The following is a 20225-nucleotide window of genomic DNA, read 5'->3' on the forward strand; positions in this document are numbered from 1 at the left end:
AAGTGTGAGGAGGCATCACTCTCCAAGCCAATGAATCATCCAAATGATGAGGTTTTTACATAGGCAAAAATCCTTCTCGCCCTCCAGCGTAATAGGTAACCATGCTGACTGAGTCCAAATCCGTTCCAGGACTCGGCTCCCACCCCTGCCCATCAGTGGTTTCTCCTTGAGCTGGCATAAACCATAAAAAATCATCATGGCAGTTAAACTGCCACTCCACAAATATTCTGTGCTCCCCTCCCTTCCGGTGTGCCCAAAGGGCCCACACACAGAATGGAAGGCTGAGGCCCTTTTGCAGACTGTAGGCTGTTCTGGTCAATCCATCTCTCACTAATCATTTTTGTTGCCCTTCTCTGCACCTTTTCCAATTCTCTGTTGGAACTGTACAGAGAAGGGTAAAAAAGAAAAAGTGATTAGGGGTATGGAACAGCTTCCATATGAGGAGAGATTAAAAAGACTGGGATTGTTCAGCTTGGAAAAGAGACGACTGAGGAGGGATATGACAGAGGTCTATAAAATCGTGAATGGTGCGGAGAAAGGGAATAAGGAAGTGTTATTTATCCCATCACATAACACAAGAACTAGGAGACACCCAGTGAAATTAATAAGTAGCAGGTTTAAAACAAACAAAAGGAAGTTCTTCACACAACGCACAGTCAACCTGTGGAGATAATTGTCAGAAGATGCTGTGAAGGCCAAAATTATAACTGGCTTCAAAAAAGAATTAGATAATTTCATGAAGGATAAGTCCATCAATGGTGGTTAGCCAAAATGGTCAGGGATGCAACCTCATGTTGTCAGAGGTGTGTTGTCAGATGCTACCGGTGTGGTGCTCTGCTTTGCTCTCTCCTTGTTGGTATCACTCGGCTGCGTGTGTGTGTTCCCTCTCTGTGCTGCCCCAGCTCTGCGCAGATAGCTGACACAGCAGACCCGAAGAGAACCCCCAATGACCACAGAGTCTAATAAGGTACGAAGGCACGTCGGCCACGTTTATTGCCGTATTGGACACAACAATAGTTCCCCTAGATTGTTACTCTAGTAAAAGGCATACTACTAATATGTGCCCACGGTCAATGGACTCGGCTCAGTCAGTGGCGGGACTTTCCACTGCCCCCTCAGCCAGACAAAGACATCGCCCCAAGGATCCATTCTTATACACAGGTACAAACAAGTTACACATCATTCCTGACGTATTAAAGTACAACCCTTCTACGTAGCAAGGTACAATCCCTCTACGTAGTAAGGGGCCGCCTCTCACCTTGTACATGTTGGTTTGAACAAAACAACTCTATCCATCATATTACCCTTTTGCCCCTGTCATTGGGATGGGTCAGCCTGTTCCTTGTTATCTGTGTGGAATGTGCAAGTATGTGAATGTTCTGATCTCTAGTGTTCAGTACCTTTTAGGTACGTATCTTCTTGCAGCATCAGCCCTTTCCTTGCCAGCTTCTGTGAGCAGGGCCTGCCTCTGGCTCACAGCTTCACTTTGCTTTATGTTAGCAAAGTCTTGACCATTATTTTAGTTCAGGCCTCAGGCCTCATACGAGGCCTCTGATACCAAGGTTTACATCTTAGGGTCTCCTCTTACCACACCCCATTCTCTGGGTGTCCCAAGCCTCTGTTTGCCAGAAGCTAGGAGTGGACAATAGGGAATGGATCACTTGATTCTGTTCTGTTCATTCCCTTTGAAGCACCTGGCACTGGCCACTGTTGGAAGACAGGATACTGGGCTAGATGGACCATTGGTCTGAACCAGTATGGCCATTCTTATGTTTATGAAGGATGCTGGAGGCACCAATGCAGGACTGGCCTGGAGCAATGGGCCTGAACTTACATGTAGCTGAGCATCCTTACCTCCCATGCAGGGCCGGCTTTAGGCCGATTCAGCCGATTCCCCGGAATCGGGCCCTGTGTCTTAAGAGCCTTCTAAATTTTTTTTAAGTTACCCCGGCTGCGGTCTGCTCCGGGGTCTTCCATGTCCCCGCTCCCCTGATCAAAGCGCTGGCAGGAGCGCGGCTGCCCCACAGCCCGGCTCTCCCAGTTGGAGCCCTGGCCGGAGCGCGGTAAACCCCGCAGCCCAGCTCTCCTGGCTGGAGCCCTGGCCGGAGAGCAGCAAGCTGCCCCGCAGCCCCGCTCTCCTGGCTGGAGCCCCGGCTGGAGCGGGGCAGGCCGCCTCGCAACCCCGCTCTCCTGGCCAGAGCCCCGACCAGAGCGGGGCAAGCCGCCCCGCAACCCCGCTCTCCCCGCTGGAGCCCGGCCAGAGCAGGGCAAGCCGCCCCGCAACCCTGCTCTCCCGGCCGGAGCCCTGGCCAGAGCGGAGCAAGCCGCCCCGCAACCCCAGCTGGAGCCCCAGCCGGAGCGGAGCAAGCCGCCCTGCAACCCCGGCTGGAGCCCCAGCCGGAGTGGAGCAAGCCGCCCCGCGGCCCCGGGCTGGAGCCCCGGCCGGAGCGTGGCAAACCACTCCGCGGCCCCGCTCTCCTGGCTGGAGCCCCGGTTGGAGCGCAAGCCTTACCATGCAGCCCTGCTCTCCCAGCTGGAGCTCTGGGCCCTTTAAATAGCCCCCAAAGCCCTGGTATAGCAGGGGGCTCCAGGGGCTATTTAAAGGGCCGGGGCTCCAGCTGCCTCTGCCACCCCGTCCTTTAAATAGCCATGGGAGCCCTCCCACCCCCATATATTCTCCAGGGCTCCCGCGGCTATTTAAAAGATCGAGGGGGGAGGGTAGAAGCAGGGGAGCCGCAGGCCCTTTAAATAACCCCCAGAGCCCTGATATAGCAGGAGCCTTGGGGGCTATTTAAAGGGCGGGGACTCCAGCTGCCTCTGCTGCACTCCCTGTCCTGCCCGCACCAGCCCTGCCTGCAGCCAGCTCTGCACCCCGTGCTCACAGCCAGCCCCTGCCAAACCCCCTGCCCTGTTTCCAGCCAACCCCTGCCACACACCCCTGCCCGCACCAGCCCTGCACTGCCCGCCCTGCCGTGTCTCCAGCCAACCCCTGCCACACACCTTTGTGGCCCTGCTCAAAGCCAGCCAGCCCCACACACAGTCCTGCCCGCACCAGCCCCGCATCCCCTGCCCTGTCTCCAGCCAATCCCTGCTGCATCTCCCTGCCTGAAGTCAGCCAGTTCCGCACTCCTCTGTCTCCAGCCCTCTCAACCCCTGCTGCATCCCCCTGCAGCCCTGCCTGGAGCCAGCCCACCCCACACCCCCGTCTCCAGCCAGCCCTGCACCCTTGCCTTGCCTGCAGCTAGACCCTACCTGTCAGCCCCTGCCCTGCCTCTAACCAGCCTCATGTCCACTGCTGCCTGCAGTTCCCAGGGCAGTAACCCTGCACACCTGCTTCAATGAGGGGGGCAGGGAGCAGTTGGGACCCACACATGTGCACACCGGCAGGGAGTGGGAGGGACCCACACATGTGAAATGGCGGTCATTAATAAGCAATCAACAGCATATATGATGCAATGTACATAATATATAATTGTATTATTTATATAGTTATGGAAAGTAAATAATACATGGAAGAAATGAAAGGCTTTTTCTTTAACACATTTTTTGGGTTTTTTTAGTCATCCCTGCGAGGGCTCCGCCGAAAATGTTCGAATTGGGCTACGCACTTCCTAAAGCCGGCCGTGCTCCCATGGGAATTGGAAAAAGCCTTCAATCAGGCCAGAGATCACCATGAAGTGGCAAATTACAGTAGGCACAGCCCTGCAAATTAAGAGCAGGCTGACCCTCACAATGAGCACCCTGGTCTCTAGGGCAGTTAGCAAGAACAGTTTAAACTCTCATCCAAGGCCTCATCTGCTTGCATTGTGACTGCTGCAACCTCCTCCTTCTGGCCTCAATAAATCCCATCATGCCCCACTCATATCCATGCAAAATGCTGCAACAAAGATCATTTTCCTGGTTCCTTGCTTCAACCATGTCAACAATAGACAATGCATCAAGTTAACCCTGGGGGGGTAGGGGGTAAGGTCCTCCTTCACCAGTTACGCCCTGCCACACTTCATTGTGCGGTTTAGTCCCCCAAGCTGCAGCTGCTGCCAGTAAACACGTCTTTTGAACTTTGCCAACCCAGAATATTCTGGGTTGGCAAAGTTCAAAAGTGCAAGAGGCAACTCATGAGGCTCATGCTGGGAAAAGGAGACACTGAATGACTTCATTATATTTTAAAAGCTGAGTTCCAGTTTCCATTCTAAGCTTCCTGTTTCAGTTGTTCAGGACTTCCTCACACAAATTCCATGTTTTGTCTCAGCTGAAGGGAGTGATTTTTTTTTTAACTTTGAGCCAAATAGGTGCTTTCAAATACTGCAACCAGGAAAAAGAAACAAACAAACAAAGCTACCTTTCCATATGTTCCCATTGGAATGGTTGCAGCTAGAAACTTGGAGTGTTTTGCACTCCACGACGACTTAAGATTTATGAAAATCAGTCCAGCAGATTTTTAAAGCTAACAATGAGACTCTTGTAAAGCCACAACATAAGTTGGCTCGTTACTTATATTATTTAATCTATGCCACAAAATACACAAGATACAGAATAGTAATTATATTAAATCCAGTAGAAAAAATTCTCTTTTTGAATATTTGATGTCTGAACCTCAATGTTGAAACAACAGTAGATGTATTTATTTTTCCTTCTTGCATTTTAAACATATCAAGTATGTAAGCACTGTAGGATCTTTCACAATGAAAGACACTAAATAAATACAGGCTATTATTATAACTTATCTCTTGGATTTTCTCAAGATACTTTCAATGGTACAAACATATAGACATCATCAGTTGCGCTAGTACCTTAAGTCATGAAAAAGAAGAGATAACTGGTTTGGGCTCATCATCTGACTGTGGAAATGGAAGCCAGGAAATCCTAAATTTTAATCCTTGTTCTGACACTGACTCCATCTGTGACAGTATCCAAGCCACTTAATCACTCTGTGGCTTAGTTTTGCTATCAGTAAGGCAGGAGTAATATTTACCTCTCTCAGAGGATTAATTCATTCATTTGTAACATACCTTGACATGGAAAACTGCTACATAAGCAACAAGAATTACCCTTTTCAGGAGCCTGGGTGTTGTGACAAAATACACTGCCACCCTGAGATACTGGGGATAGGGATGGTCAAAATTTTTTTCCATCACAACTGGTTTTTAATGGAAAACTGGGCTTTTGACTAAAGATTTTTTTTTTTCCATGAGAAGTGTCTGCTTTTCATGGAACATTTCAACTTTTCATCAAAAAGTAGAACACCCCAAAATCAAAAGGTTTTTGGTTCAGTACCAAAAGTTTCAATCCCAAAAGCCCATGCAAGGTGCCCCAAAGGAGTTGCAGTTCCCAGGCTTTCTAACCCCCATTTTTCCAATGAGCTAGCTTCCCCAGCCAGACTACATGTCCCATGATATGCTGTGGTCATGGAACTTTCACTATGCACCAGGCTGCTCAGCAAGAAGGGGGACTGTTCTGCACCATGGAAAATGTAGTCCACGCAAAGCCCAGCAGCTCATAAAGGAGAATGAGAGCACAAGGCACTTGAACTACAATTCCCATGAGGCACCAAGGAGGCATTTCCTTTTTTTTTTTTTTTTTTGGTTTTCAATGAAAAGATTTGGTTGTATTTTTTCAAGTTTTGATTTTTCACTAAAAATCAACATTTTTTTTATTATTTTCAATTTCGACATAATTTTCTATGAAAAAACTCTGACCAGTTTTAACTGCAAATGGAGAGAAAGAAGAAAGCTTGCACATGAAAGGAGAGGGGAATATTAGTTGCATTCTCCATAAAATCTCTGCCAGCTGGCTGGAAAGACCCAAGAATAGAACAAAGCCTGCTTGGTCCTTGTTATGTTTTCCAAAACCCAAATAACCAATAAAGCCTTTTAATTTAATTACCATGATTTTAATTACAGGAGGGGAAAGAATATCAACAAAATAGTAAAGTGAGAGGATCCTTGTTTACAAATTTCATCCATCCACCCCACTTCATTCTTTGCTTCAATCTCCCACCAACACCAGCTACTTCTAATGACAAGTCCGCTGGGCTCTGCATCCAGAACATTCCAGTTCCTAAAGGCCCAGTAAACATTCAGTCACCACAGTTCGTAAAGCTCCACACACCCAAATCCCTGAAACACAGTTCAGAAATCCCCAAGGATTCATGCTGCAATATGACCCTTTTAAAGCTCCCATGGCCAGTGGGATTTTGAGTTATCCATATAAGTGCCTGCCACAGGCTGGAGCAGCTTTAATAATTAATGCATCCAAATTCCAGAGACGAGTGATATATTGGAGAAATGAAGACGTGAAACTCAGTGGGGTCTCAGCCAGTTGCCGCCCCCACACACACCTTTTACCTCCCATGTATTTTTCCAACTTGCACCCTAGGGATGAGATATTCAAAACTACTGAGGGGATTTGGATGCCTGATGCAGTCTATGACAAAGTGACTCACCAGCCAGTGTGCCGTCTTGGACCTGAGTGAGGCATTATTGTTTTGAGTTATTTTCTCTCTGCAACCCCATCAGCCAGCCATTCAGGTTTTGTGGTGGATCCCTCTGTCTTGTGACTTGGCCCTCTGGCCAGGTCACATTTTGTCTCTCAGCTTTTTTGGTAAATCAGAGTTCAACTCAACAATAGTCCCAAAACAGGTTACCAGCCTCGGTCTAGACCCAACAGTCCTTCTGGTCCTTGTGTTTGGGATCTTTACACGAGTCTCTTCAGTGAGGCTGTAGGGAAACCCATTCCCTCACTCTATCCTGTGTTCAAGTCCAGAGACCTGCAGCAAGCAGTTAAGGTCTGTCTCACTGGATCCCTTGATTCTTCGCTGGGCTGCTTCCTACTCTGACCTGCCTTCTCAGGGGGCTCGCACTGTTGGCAGGGTCCCAGGTCCAAATATGACAAAGGAAAGAGAACTATCCTAACAGAGATAAAGACTGGCACCAGTCCTTCTGTCCCACAGTTTCCATAAGGGTCCATCAGTCATCTGTACTACTGCTGCAGATCCACAGGAAATCTAAGGCACCTTGGCTCTCTGTTGTGCACCAATCTGGGAGCTGAGAATGAGAGGTCTATCCATCACCTAGGGCTGGAGCCTTCAGAACTGAGTTTCTCCTCCTCCAAGTCTGGCATGCTTCACAGGAACAGTGGGGTGTGGCAGTCTGAGCCCACAGCTGCTCTTTAACCTCTTCCTGTGTAGTGAGGGATTTGTATACCCCTAACTTGTCTTTTGATTTGGCTGAAAATCAGGGTCACCTCCCCACCTTTGCTCACCTTCTTTGAGCTTCCCTAGGTTGAAATTAAAAGGTGCTCAATAGTAACAGGATCACCTGGGTATCTTGCCCAACGCTTCCTCATCTCTGCAAAACAGGATCTAGTATCCACAGCAGTGTATGGACAATTTGAGAACACAAACAGCTGCCGCCTTTGTCTATACATTCACCTCAGTGCCAGCATCTCACTCAATGCTTCGTAAAGCACTTGGAGATGCAATAAGATGAGAGCCCCAAAGTCATTACACTTTAGCTAATAATTATTTTTTGTGTGATGTACAGAGTGGTCCAAAGGATAAATTGAGGGTTTTCACTAATGTCCGTTGGCTTCTCTAACATTAGAGTTTAACCTTTCTAGAGGTCTCCCACACATGATAATTTCCTCCTGGTTTTTTTTTTTATATCCACATTATTAACAAATCAATCTAAAGTGCAATCTATATATCGCCCATTTCCAAGATGAAACATGACAGCTTCTAAAAATATTTCAAGGCCAATTAGACCTTCAGAGAAGAACTCAAAGCAGCAGCAAAACACAGTATGGTACTTGCTCTAACGAACTCGTCAGATAAGAGAATGAGTCAAGGCGGCCTGCGCACTCTCAAATATACTCGAATGGATTACTGGTATGTATATAATTCAAGCAGGGAAGAAGTCGCTCATCATCATGATGATATGTTTTTGACTTCTGCAGAGAAAACCATGACAATTCAGAGTGAAGGCTACCCCCTTAATGTCTTCGTACTGCCAAACTAGGGAGATCTATGGAAGACAGATTGAGCTGATATTCCGTGGGTTCTGTGTAACAGCAGCATAGATCTTTGATATTGTGTTCTTTAGAGCAAAGACATTTGTTTGAGACAATTAATATGTCAACATCAGGTGCAGCGCCATGGAAAGGCCAATTTTTGACCCAATACAGTGGTGTTGCTTTTAAAGTGTCCCAGGCTCTTTGCTCAGTGCAAGAGCATTTGGGCTAGGTGACCCAGAAGCCATTTCCAGCTTTAGCATCAGTAGCGTAGTTGAGGGTAAATGTGGGTACATGGAGTTTACCCACTCCTCCTTTGGGGAATATGAAGTTTAGTCTTATACCACTAAGCCACTGATAGCATATGTGATATTTAAACACAGTGGGAGAGATCCCCAGTGAGTATAAATCAGCAGAGCTCCACTGACGTCACAGGAACTGTGCTGATTTGCGTAAGCTCAGGATCTAACCCAGAATATCCATATATTCTCTTGGAAGCTTTAAAAGCAACTGACCCCAAAACGGCAACCAAAATTTTACAGCACCTCTGGGACAATGCAGAATCCTTTGCTCGGCTCCTTAGATCAAAGAAATGGGATGCACACTGCATGTGACACCATTAATAAGCAAGTAACAGGAATCTAAGATAGAAGAGCCCTATTAGAGCATTCAGATTCCCCAACTGGCCAGTGCAGAATTGCTTCCTCCAGTGCAACCTTAAGTGATTAGTTCTTCAGACATGATCTACTGAACCAATTCTTTTTCTTGGTGGTGTTTATTTTATTTATTTATAAGGCATTTACCAGGTGGCAGCTAAGTGCCGCTCAATAAAAAAAGAACACAAACCCCTTTTCAAAAAAGTAACTACAGAAGTCACCAATCAGCTAAATGCCATCCATAACCTTGGAATTTAAAAAACAATCTGGCACAAGCACAAAACCCAATAGCTATCAGGCAAACCTCCCTACCCACAAAGTGGACAGTTCCTAAACATCAAGAGGAATGAGGAAAGCAGACACAAAAACACAGGGAAGGGGTCCAAAATGTGGCTTCAAAAACCTAGGCCACCTAACCAAGCCAAACATTTAGTCTAGTGCTACATATTGCTTAGATACGTAGCCTCATGATTTCTAAGCAGCGAGATAGCAAACTAGCAGAATATAAATTGCATCATCGCCACTGGCTACAGCTATGATTCAAAATCCTCTAACTCTACACGAGCGAGTGATGCAAGAGGGAGACAATGTTGCCTTGTGGATAAAACACTGAGCTGGCACTAAGAAGACCTGCCTATTCGTGGCTCTGCCACTAGCCTGCCGGGTAACCTTGGGCAAGTCGCTTTCCCGCCCTGTTCCTCAGTTTCCACATCTGTAAAGTGATACCGACCTTCTTTGTAAATCACTTTGAAATCTATGGACAAAAAGAACTATATGTTATTCTAATAGGCTGAGTGCCACTAATTAATCCACAGATCCCCTTCCAGCTTGTTGTTGCATCATTTTACCTAATTTCGCTGTTTCACAACCTCGTGCCAGGACTTTTTCCCCTTGCTGGTCACATCAATCTTTGTAACAGCCTGCCTGCCCCAGCGTTCTCAGTGCCAGTGCATAATCTCAGTAAGGGCAACTGATCACAGAAGGCAAAAATAACTGCAACAACATCAGTGACCAGTACAGCATCAATAAGCTATTTCATAGATATCTCTTCATTCCAAAGGATACACAAGTGCTTTAACAGTATTATAAATTCATAGATTTTAGGGCCAGAATGAACTACTCCGATCATCCAGTCCATCCTCCTGAGTAACACAGGCCATAGAATTTCATCTCGCAGTTCCTGTATCAAGACTATAACTTGCAGTTGAACTAGAGCTGCATTTTACAAAGACATCAAATCTTGATTTAAAGACTCCAAGTGATGGCGAATCCATCATACCTCTCAGCAAACTGTTCTAATGATTGGTCACCCTCATTTTTAAAGTTTGATTTGGTCTAGCTTCAACTTCCAAAAACTGGATCTTGTTCTGCTTTTGTCTGCTAGATTAATGAGCCTTGTACTATCTGATATCTTCTCCCCTCGTAGGTATTTGCTAACTGTGATCAAGTCACCTCTTGAATTTCTCAATCAGCTACATAAACAGAGTCCTTTTGTATCTTTCCAGTCCTCAATTCTTGAGGCTCTTCTCTGAACCCTCTCCAGTTTTACACCATGTTTTATAATGTATTGGCATTATTATTCCAGTAGAGGAATAAAAAAATCATTTCAGACAGCACTGAGACGCAAACACTTGTGATAGAGAACACAACGTCACACAACAACAGTTCAGAACAAGAAGTGAGGAGTACTATAAACACTTGAAAGTTCAGGAAGAATTTAGTAGTTATATACAAAATGAAATTGGACAAGGATATTTGTGATAAATCCCGATCTCTTTTGAGAAGTGTCACACATTCTTAAATGACCATAAGCAGCCAGAAACTGAAGTCTATATTCAATCTGCAAGACTAACTCTAGGACCACGCTGGGTCATGGTGTCAGAACTCTTTCTGAGGAATTTCACTCCCTTCTGCAGCACTTGGCTTTTTCCTGGAAGTATCTCCTCTAAAGCAGCAAGAATCCCATTGCCACCACAAAGCATCTCAAAGGTTAGCAGAGACACCATTCTTTCTTATTGCCACACAACAAAAACACTAACCCAGGAACAAAGCCTTGCAACAAAGCCAGATGCCAACTCTGTCCACATATCTATTCAAGTGACACCATCACAGGACCTAATCACATCAGCCATACCATCAGGGGCTCGTTCACCTGCACATCTACCAATGTGATATATGCCATCATGTGCCAGCAATGCCCCTAAGCCATGTACATTGGCCAAACTGGACAGTCTCTAGGCAAAAGAATAAATAGACACAAATCTGACATCAGGAATTATAACATCCAAAAACCAGTAGGAGAACACTTCAACCTCCCTGGTCACTCAATTACAGGCCTGCGGGTGGCAATTTTGCAACAGAAAAGCTTAAAAAACAGACTCCAATGAGAAACTGCTGAACTTGAATTAATATGCAAACTAGATACCATTAACCTGGGCTTGAATAGAGACTGGAAGTGGCTGGGTCATTACACAAATTCAATCTATTTCCCCATGTTAAGTATCCTCACACCTTCTTGTCAAATGTCTAAAATAGGTCATCTTGATTATCACTACAAAAGTTTTTTTTCTTCTCCTGCTGATAAAAGCTCATCTTAATTAATTAGCCTCTTAGAATCATAGAATATCAGGGTTGGAAGGGACCTCAGGAGGTCATCTAGTCCAACCCCCTGCTCAAGGCAGGACCAATTCCCAACTAAATCCTCCCAGCCAGGGCTTTGTCAGAGGTGGTATGGCAACTTCCACCTTTTCATGTTCTCTGTATGAATATATATCTTCTTACTATATGTTCCATTCTATGCGTCTGATGAAGTGGGCTGTAGCCCATGAAAGCTTAGAGTCAAATAAATTTGTTAGTCTCTAAGGTGACACAAATACTCCTTGTTCTTTTTGCGGACATAGACTAACACGGCTGCTACTCTGCAAATGGCTAAGTGCATGATTCCTCACCGCCCCCCCTTCTCCCGCGCCACACGTATCACAAATGCTTTGTATACACTACAGATGATTTCCTGCTATAGCTATACTGGTACAGCTATATTGGCAGAGCCCCTGAGTGTAGATATAATATTAGCTGTGCCAACAGAAGCACTCTTCTGTTGGCATACTTGAATCTACACCAGGGGAATTGCCAGCCTAGTTATGTTGGCCAGGGTTTGTGCTTTTTTCACACCCCTGACTGGCACCGCTCTGCCAATAAAACTTTGTAGTGTAGACCTGGCCAAAGTGAAATTGTTGAACTTTCTGTTCTATAGCAGGGACTTCCATAACTTTGAGACACCAAGAGTCACAGTGTCAGCTTGCCAGAAGTCCAAGAGCATGCTACAAAAGCTATTTGCACACTTTTTGCCCTCAACAAATTCAGGCTCGAAATTAGAAGACGATTTCTAGCCCTCAGAGGGATGAGGTTCTGGAACAGGAGTTGCGGAGGAAAACAACGTAATTAGTTTTAAGAGGGAGCTTGACAAATCTATGAGTGTGACTGCATTGCAGGGTTGCTTGTGATGGTTGGAGGGCAGGGCTTGACAGCCCTGGGTGCCACTTTCAGCTTTATATCTTATGTTCCTAATGCTAAGCTTCAGAGTTTCAGCAAGCCACTGGCACGGGTCAGAAAGGGATGTCCCTCCCCCCACAATGCATTCTGGGAGGTTTTTGTATCTCCTTCCTCTGAAGCATCAGAGATGGCCACAGATGGTGATAGGACACTGGACGGGGTCGCACTGAGCATTCTTTCTCTCTCTCAGGTGCTTGGCTGGCTGATTCTTGCTCATATGCTCAGGGTCTAACTGATCGCATATGCAAGGTAAGGAAGGAATTTTCCTCCGTTATCAGATTGGCAGTGACATTGAGGGGGGTTTCGCCTTCCTCTGCGGCATGTGGGTCACTTGCCAGGATTATCTGGGTATATCTCACTAAATCATTGTCCTGCCACTGCAGGGTCCTCATACACTGGTACTCCTCAGTCTCACCTATACCCCTTGGTCTCTGCCTGTGGCACATAATAGACTGATCTCCTGTGGGTCTTATTTCCTTTGTTGTTGGGTTGTGTGTGTGGATGCTGGGTGGTGCTGGTGGCCTGGGATACACAGAAGGTCAGACTAGATGATGTTCTGGTCTCTTCTGGCCTGGATCTCTATGACCCACTAATTTGCCTAACTATATAATCAGGATAAACTAATTCATCCTCTGTGTTATTAATGAAGTTGACTCTTTTTTTAATTATTTCGGTGACAGGTTCAGTATCATGCATGTTTTACGGATGGGGAACCTGAGACTCAGAGAGATTAAAGCCTTGCCTGAGGTCAGGCAGCAGGTCTGGAGAAAAGGCAGAATTGAATTCTACAAGTTTTGACTCCTAGTTATAGTGATTTGATCCTATTCCTTACCTATTTAAGTTATTACGATGTGTCAGTCACTGCTGGCACAGGGGACAGAACCCAGCAATCTTGAATTGCAGGCCTTCTCTCTAATAATTAGAAGAGAGGTGAGCAAACTACGGCCCGCGGGCCACATCCAGCCCACAGGACCATCCTGCCCGGCCCCTGAGCTACCGGCCAGGGAGGCTACCCCCGGCCCTCCTCTGCTGTCCCCTCTCCCCCTCAGCCTTAGCATGCCATGCTGCCAGCACTCTGGCCTGCCACTCTGGCCAGGCAGTATGGTGGCGTGGCTGGCTCTGGCATATTAAGGGGGCGGGGAGCGGGATCCTGGAGGGCAGTCAGGGGACAGGGCGCAGGGGGTGGTTGGATGGCGCAGAGGTTCTGGGGGGAGCAGTCAGGGGACAGGGACTGTTGGATAGGCGTGAGAGTCCCAGGGGGCCTGTCAGGGGGAGGGGGTGTGGATAGAGGTCGGGGCAGTCAGGGAGCAGGGGAGGTTGGCTAGGGGGTGGGGTCCCTGGGGGGTGGTTAGAGGTGGGTGGGTCTCAGGAGGGGGCAGTCAGGGGACAAGGAGCGGGGGGGATTGGATGGGTCGGGAGCTCTGAGGGGGGGCAGTCAGAAGGCGGGAAGTGGGAGGGGACGGATAGGGGGCGGGGGCCAGGCTGTTTAGGGAGGCACACACTTCCCTAACCAGCCCTCCATACAGTTTTGCAACCCCCACGTGGCCCTCAGGCCAAAAAGTTTGCCCACCTCGCATTAAAAAGCACCTCTGTGATGCTCTGTACCCCGGGGGAACACCCAGCACCTCCATGTTCATCTTTATAAAATGACTGTGTGGTATCCAATGCAAACTTTGTCATGTTGGATGTCTTCGGAAGACTCATAATGCACTGATTATGGTTGTTATAGTGATGTTATAGTAATTGTAACAGTCATGTTATCATAAGGTTATAGGTTATAATTGCATGTATATAGTTATGAGGCTGAAAATCTATCCTCATGGCTTAAAGTAAGCCCATGCAAAACTCTCCAGGAACAGAGAGGCAGTTCACACCTCATCAGGGCATGGATGGGACAAACCCAGCCCCGCCTCACAGGAACAATGGACGCTGGTTTAGGCAACAACAAAAGAATCTGTTAGACTCTCAAGAGAGTCACCCCCTTCCTTTGGGCAGTTTGGGACTGTGATGAGGTATTGCTCACCTGACTCGAGGGGAGGGGAGGGGGCCGCAAAGCCAAGAGGAAAGAAAGGACATGACAAAAGGGAGAGACAGTTTGCCATGTGTTCTCTCTCTCTCTCTCTTCCATCTACATCTACAAACAGCACCACCACCAAGCGACTGAAACACTGATCAAAGGGGAGAGCCTGACTGAAAAGTAACCAGCCAGCCTGTGGTGAGAAGCATCTAGGTTTGTAAGGAACTGAAAGTGTTAAGATCAACTCAGAATGTGTTCTGCTTTTACTTCATTTGACCAGATCTGATTTGTTATGCTTTTGTCATAAACAGATAGTTAAGGGTTAATGTCTCTTTCACCTGTAAAGGGTTAACAAACAGTGACCTACAAACTCCTGACCAGAGGACCAATCAGGAGACAAGATACTTTCAAATCTCAGTGGAGGGAAGTCTTTGTTTTGTGTTGTTTGTTTGTCTGTTGTTCTCTCTGGGTTCTGAGAGTAACCAGATGTACCTACAGGCTCCCTAATTTTCTATTCAAATAGTGAGTATAAGTACAAGTCTTTTTGATTGATTTCTTTATTTGCAAATGTGTATTTTGCTGGAATGATTTTAATGTGTAGTTGTGCTGGGGGGAAGGCTCCTCTCTAGTGTCTATAAGCTGAAAGACCCTGTAACATTTACCATCTAAATTACAGAGACAACTTTTACTTTTTTTTTCCTTTCTTTTTATTAAAAGTTTTTTTCCTAAGACTTGATTGATTTTTTCCCCTTGTTGAGGCTCAAGGGAATTGAGTCTGTCCTCACCAGGGAATTGGTGGGAGACAGGGAGAGAGAAGGGAGGGGGGAAGGTGGAATCCCTTTGTTTTAGATTCACAGAGCTTGAATCTGTATTACCTCTTGGGGAGGGGGAAAGAGGAGGGGGCAAGGTGCACTCCTCTCTGTTTTTAGATTCAAGGAGTTTGAATCACAGTGATCTTCCAGAGTAACCCAGGGAGGGAAAGCTTGGGAGAGGCAACGGTGGAGGAAAGGGTTTACTTTCCTTGTGTAAAATCCATGGGGTCTGGGTCTTGGGGTCCTCTGAGAAGGTTTTGGGGGGACCAGAGTTTACCAGGCACTGCAATTCCTGGTTGGTGGCGGCACTACAAGATCTAAGCTGGTAATTAAGCTTAGGGGGATTCATGCTGGTACCCCATCTTTTAGACGCTAAGTAACCAGCCAGCCTGTGGCGAGAAGCATCTAGGTTTGAAAGGACACTGAAAGTGTTAAGATCAACTCAGAATATGTTCTGCTTTTATTTCATTTGACCAGATCTGACTTGTTATGCTTTGACTTATAATCACTTAAAATATATCTTTATAGTTAATAAATCTGTTTGTTTATTCTACCTGAAGCAGTGTGTTTGGTTTGAAGCGTGTCAGAGACTCCTCTTGGGATAACAGGTCTGGTACACATCGCTTTCTTTGTTAAATTGCCAAACTCATATAAGCTTGCAGCCTCCAGTGGGCATAACTGGACACTGCAAGACGGAGCCTCCTAGGGTTGTTTCTGGGACCGGAGATATTGGCTAGTGTCATTCACTTGCAAGTAGCTGGGAGCAGTTACCTGCCAGAGGCTGTGCGTGAACAGCCCAGGAGTGGGGGTTCTCACAGCAGAGCAGGGTAAGGCTGGCTCCCAGAGTCAAGGATTGGAGGGGCCTAGCAGATCACCAGTCCGGATAACACCAGAGGGGAACAGCAAAACCTCCTTCTGTCATTTACTGTCTTACAGTTGAATCTTACAAGGTGCTGCAACTTACCTCCTAGTAACTTCAGGAAGTGTTGAAGGTCCTGAGCACCTCTCAAGAGGCACTCAGCACCCTGACCTACTGGGCCCTTAGGAAGCAGTATTCTAAATGGACACACGGGGAATTACCAGGAAGAACATTCCTATTTGATAGAGAAGGAAGAATAAAGGAAATAGTAGCTGTTTTGCAAGTTAATATGACAGAACTTTGTAGCATTGCAACACTTCAGAGAAGCAGTGTAGCTTGTTCCACCATTCTGCCTTCTAATTCCTTATTGTAACAGACGACATAATTAAAAATAGAAAAGGATGCAGGCTCGGCAAGGAGGGGACTATATCTCTGCCTATTTATAAAGAAATGTGTATTGTACGTGTGCTGGAGCTCATGAGGCACAGCAGTAAAAATGCATTAATATCTGCTCCCTGACAACAGGGCTTCCTGAATGCTGTATACATGCTTACAAGTCATCAGCAGGGCCGCATACAATTGACTAGGAAGCCTTTCATTATACGCACCATTGGAGTTAATTCGGAAGATGTTGGCTGAAGTTTCCTGAAACAATTCCTGGAGTTCATTGGGATCGATCTGGGTGGCTGCAACAAGACAAGAAGGAGAGCGCATATGAATACATCTGGCCAGCATATCGCCATGCCTTGCTTAGCAAGAGACTAACATCAGAGCAGAGCCTCTGAACCGGCATGCCCCACAGAGGGACATTTATCACAGCTTTGTCCCTATACTTTGCTGTGGTTGTTGTATATATTTAACAAACACACAGTTACCTCTGAAAGTTAATGGGTTGAAAGTGAAACACTGGTTCTAACAATTATAGGCCCAAATACAACCTCACTGAGGTAACGGGGAATCCTTTCACTGACATCACCAGGCTATGGAGCAGAGACAGAGCAATTACAGGGGCAGGTTTTTACAGGATGCCTTTCTCCACGTGCCCACAATTTGCAGGCACAAAAAACTGCAGTGTAGTTTTTCACCCACAATTATCTTGGAGGCAAGTGATTCCATTTAGGCACATAGGCTGATCATTTCCGAGCTGCCTAAGGCATTTCGATGACCACATTCCCACACAAATGATTGGGAATAGGACATCCAGCTCCAATGGTGGCTCTGAAAATCTCAGCTCTGATTCCCTGATTGTAGCCACATGCAACACTGGGTTTATTTAAATATTTGTATAAGACCCTTTAAGAATCAAGGCCCTATTGTGCTAGGTGCTGTACAAATATGCGGTAAAACTAGGCTCCCGCCCTGTTGCATTTATTATTTTATCTGAGACACGACACAACCATGTGCACCCATCTGACTAGTTGAGGCTAGGCTGAAAAATCAGGTCCTCAATCATCAAAGCAGTTTATAAACATAACTAAGCGACAACGTTCCTGTCAAGAAGTCAGGCAGGTGAGAGAAAGTAAGAATCCAGCTTGACGCTGAACAAGAGAGTGTTTGAAGGAGCAGCAATTAGCAAGGAATTTTTTTTATAGAGAGAGTGAGCGTATTTGATAAAGGCAACCAATGAAGAATGAACACAAGGCCTTCCTTACAATGTCACTTTGCAGAACTAGATGACCAGATTAACAGGCCTCTTTGTGTATACATACATGGGCTCACATCCACACGTGTAAGACGTAAGGTGGATGAAGGCCAAATGTGGTACTGAACCACTAATTTCACGCTTCTCCCCAAAAAAACACTGATCTCCCCGTGCAAGCCCTTCCCCATCTCCTGGCCCCAACAGATTCTCCATCCCAGTCTCCCCAGGTGGGATTTTCATCTTCCTTGTGCTCCTGATTCCATGTGCCTGCCCTCAAATGCAGCCAACAGATAGCCAGTTGGCAGCAATCAACTGTGTTGTAGTCCCTGGTGACCTCCCCGTCGCTTACTGGCCTGTCTGAATCCCCTCTGTTATCACTCAGTTACTAATGAACGAGCCCATACCTGCCCCTGAGCAGAAGGTGGCACCGTTGGTATGAACCAGAATTTTCCCATTTCCCACCTTTAAATGTATATGAATACCCCTAGCCCATCAATGTCCTCACAGTCTCAAAAGCAGGAAAGAGGGGTAGGAGCAAGTTTGAACAGGCATCTCTGTGATTTACTTTAGCTGGCATTTGACTAAGAAGTACATAGTTATTTTTTTTTTTTTAATTCCTTCCTCCTAAGTCAATCGCCTCAACTTTTCCATCATATTTTCATTCTAACTTGCAAAAGCCAGGGATTACTGAGCAGAAGTAATCAGGTCATGCTTAACCCTGTCCCCAGAAATTTAGCTCATTCACAGCCTGATCCAGTTCCCATTAAGTCAATGGCAAAAATTTTAATAGTGCATTATTAGCCCTTTAGTTCTTTGCTGAGGGCATCAGAACTGTGGGTGACATTATAATACTGTCCCTGATTCAGAAATGTCCCTGCATAGAGTTACTCGTGTACTTACAGTTAGGTACATGATTAAGTTCATTACTGAATCAGGACCCAAGCAAACTGAGATGTACTTGGCCAGGCATGACTGGTAAAAGACAGTCTAGTGCCCAACGTGAAAATGCCGACAGACCCTAAGCTAGAACAGCACTCACTGAAACACAGTTAGTATTCCATGCAGGGCCGGTGCTTCCATTTAGGCGGCCTAGGCAATCGCCTAGGGCGCCAGGATTATTGGTGGGCGGCATTTTGCCGGAGGGGGCGGCAGGCGGCTCCGGTGGAGCTGCCGCAGTGGTGCCTGCAGAGGATTCGCTGGTCCGCGGCTCCCGTGGAGCTGCCGCACTCGTGCCTGTGGATGGTCGGCTGCTCCTGCGGCTCCGGTGGACCTCCCGCAGGCACCACTGCGGGAGCTCCACCGGAGCCGCGGGACCAGGGCATGGGGCAGTGTCATAAACAGATAGCTAAGGGTTAATGTCTCTTTCACCTGAAAAAAAAGTAACCTGAAGCACCTGACCAGAGGACCAATCAGGAAACCAGACTTTTTCAGGTCTGGGTGGAGGGAAGTTTGTGTCTGAGTTCTTTGTCTTCTGCCTGTCTCTCTCTCGGCTATGGGAGGATTTCTGTTTCCTGCTTTCTAATCTTCTGTTTCCAAGTTGTGAGTACAGAGATCATAATACAATAGAGGTTATTGGTTTTTTTCTTTTATATTTACATGGTGTAGTTGCTGGAGTGTTTTGAATTGTATTCTTTTTGAATAAGGCTGTTTATTCATATTCCTTTTAAGCAATTGACCCTGTATTTGTCACCTTAATACAGAGAGACCATTTTTATGTATTTTTGTTTCTTTTTACATAAAGCTTTCTTTTTAAGATCTGTTGGAGTTTTTCTTTAGTGGGTTTTTCTTTAGTGAGTCTGTGCTCACCAGGGAATTGGTGGGAGGAAGAAGTCAGGGGGAAATCTGTGTGTGTTAGATTTACTAGCCTGACTTTGCATTCCCTCTGGGTGAGGGGGGAAGAGAGATTAGCTCTCGGTACTTCTGTTTTCCAAGGCTGGAAACGGGGAGGGTGGAATCCCTCTGTTTAGATTCACGGAGCTTGCTTCTGTGTATCTCTCCAGGAACACCTGGAGGGGGGAAGGGAAAAGGTTTATTTCCCTTTGTTGTGAGACTCAAGGGATTTGGGTCTTGGGGTCCCCAGGGAAGGTTTGGGGGGGACCAGAGTGACCCAAAACACTCTAATTTTTTGGGTGGTGGCAGCTTTACCAGGTCCAAGCTGGTAACTAAGCTTGGAGGTTTTCATGCTAACCCCCATATATTGGACGCTAAGGTCCAAATCTGGGACTAGGTTATGACAGGCAGCGAAAATGCCGTGCGCCTAGGGCGCAAAAACCCCTAGCGCCGGTCCTGATTCCATGAAATTCCCCAAACAGCCTGGACTGGAGTGGTCCATGGGCTTCTGCAGAGGGACCATCCTGCAGAAGTAAATTCAACCAGCAGGAGTTTACAATGATCCATTTAGATCAGAGGTGGGCAAACTACAGCCCACAGGCCACATCCGGCCCACAGGACCGTCCTACCCAGCCCCTGAGCTCCTAGCCTGGGTGGCTAGCCCCCGGCCCCTTCCCTATTGTCCCCCTCCCTTGCAGCCTCAGCTCGCCCTGCTGCCGGCACAATGCTCTGGGCGGTGGGGCTGAGAGCTCCTGGGACAGCGCACCTGCAGAGCCTGGCATGACCCCGGTCTCTGTGCTGCTTGGTGGCGGTGGCGTGGCCGAGCTCCAGCCAGGCAGCGCAGCTGTAG

General features: G+C 46.7%; 1 protein-coding gene across 16 annotated transcripts in view; it reads right to left on the bottom strand.

The window, feature by feature from the left end:
* The window catches only part of TSNARE1 (t-SNARE domain containing 1), a 757898-nt gene that overhangs the window by 437835 nt on the left and 299838 nt on the right, over positions 1-20225 (bottom strand). For all 16 annotated transcript variants that reach the window (XM_050940861.1, XM_050940856.1, XM_050940858.1 and 13 more), the window contains one exon: positions 16512-16589. In XM_050940861.1, coding sequence (XP_050796818.1) covers positions 16512-16589 — 78 coding nt within the window. The remainder of the gene's footprint in view (positions 1-16511; positions 16590-20225) is intronic.

This window comes from Gopherus flavomarginatus, chromosome 2, assembly GCF_025201925.1.
Source record: "Gopherus flavomarginatus isolate rGopFla2 chromosome 2, rGopFla2.mat.asm, whole genome shotgun sequence".
NCBI classification, from domain to species: Eukaryota; Metazoa; Chordata; order Testudines; family Testudinidae; genus Gopherus; species Gopherus flavomarginatus.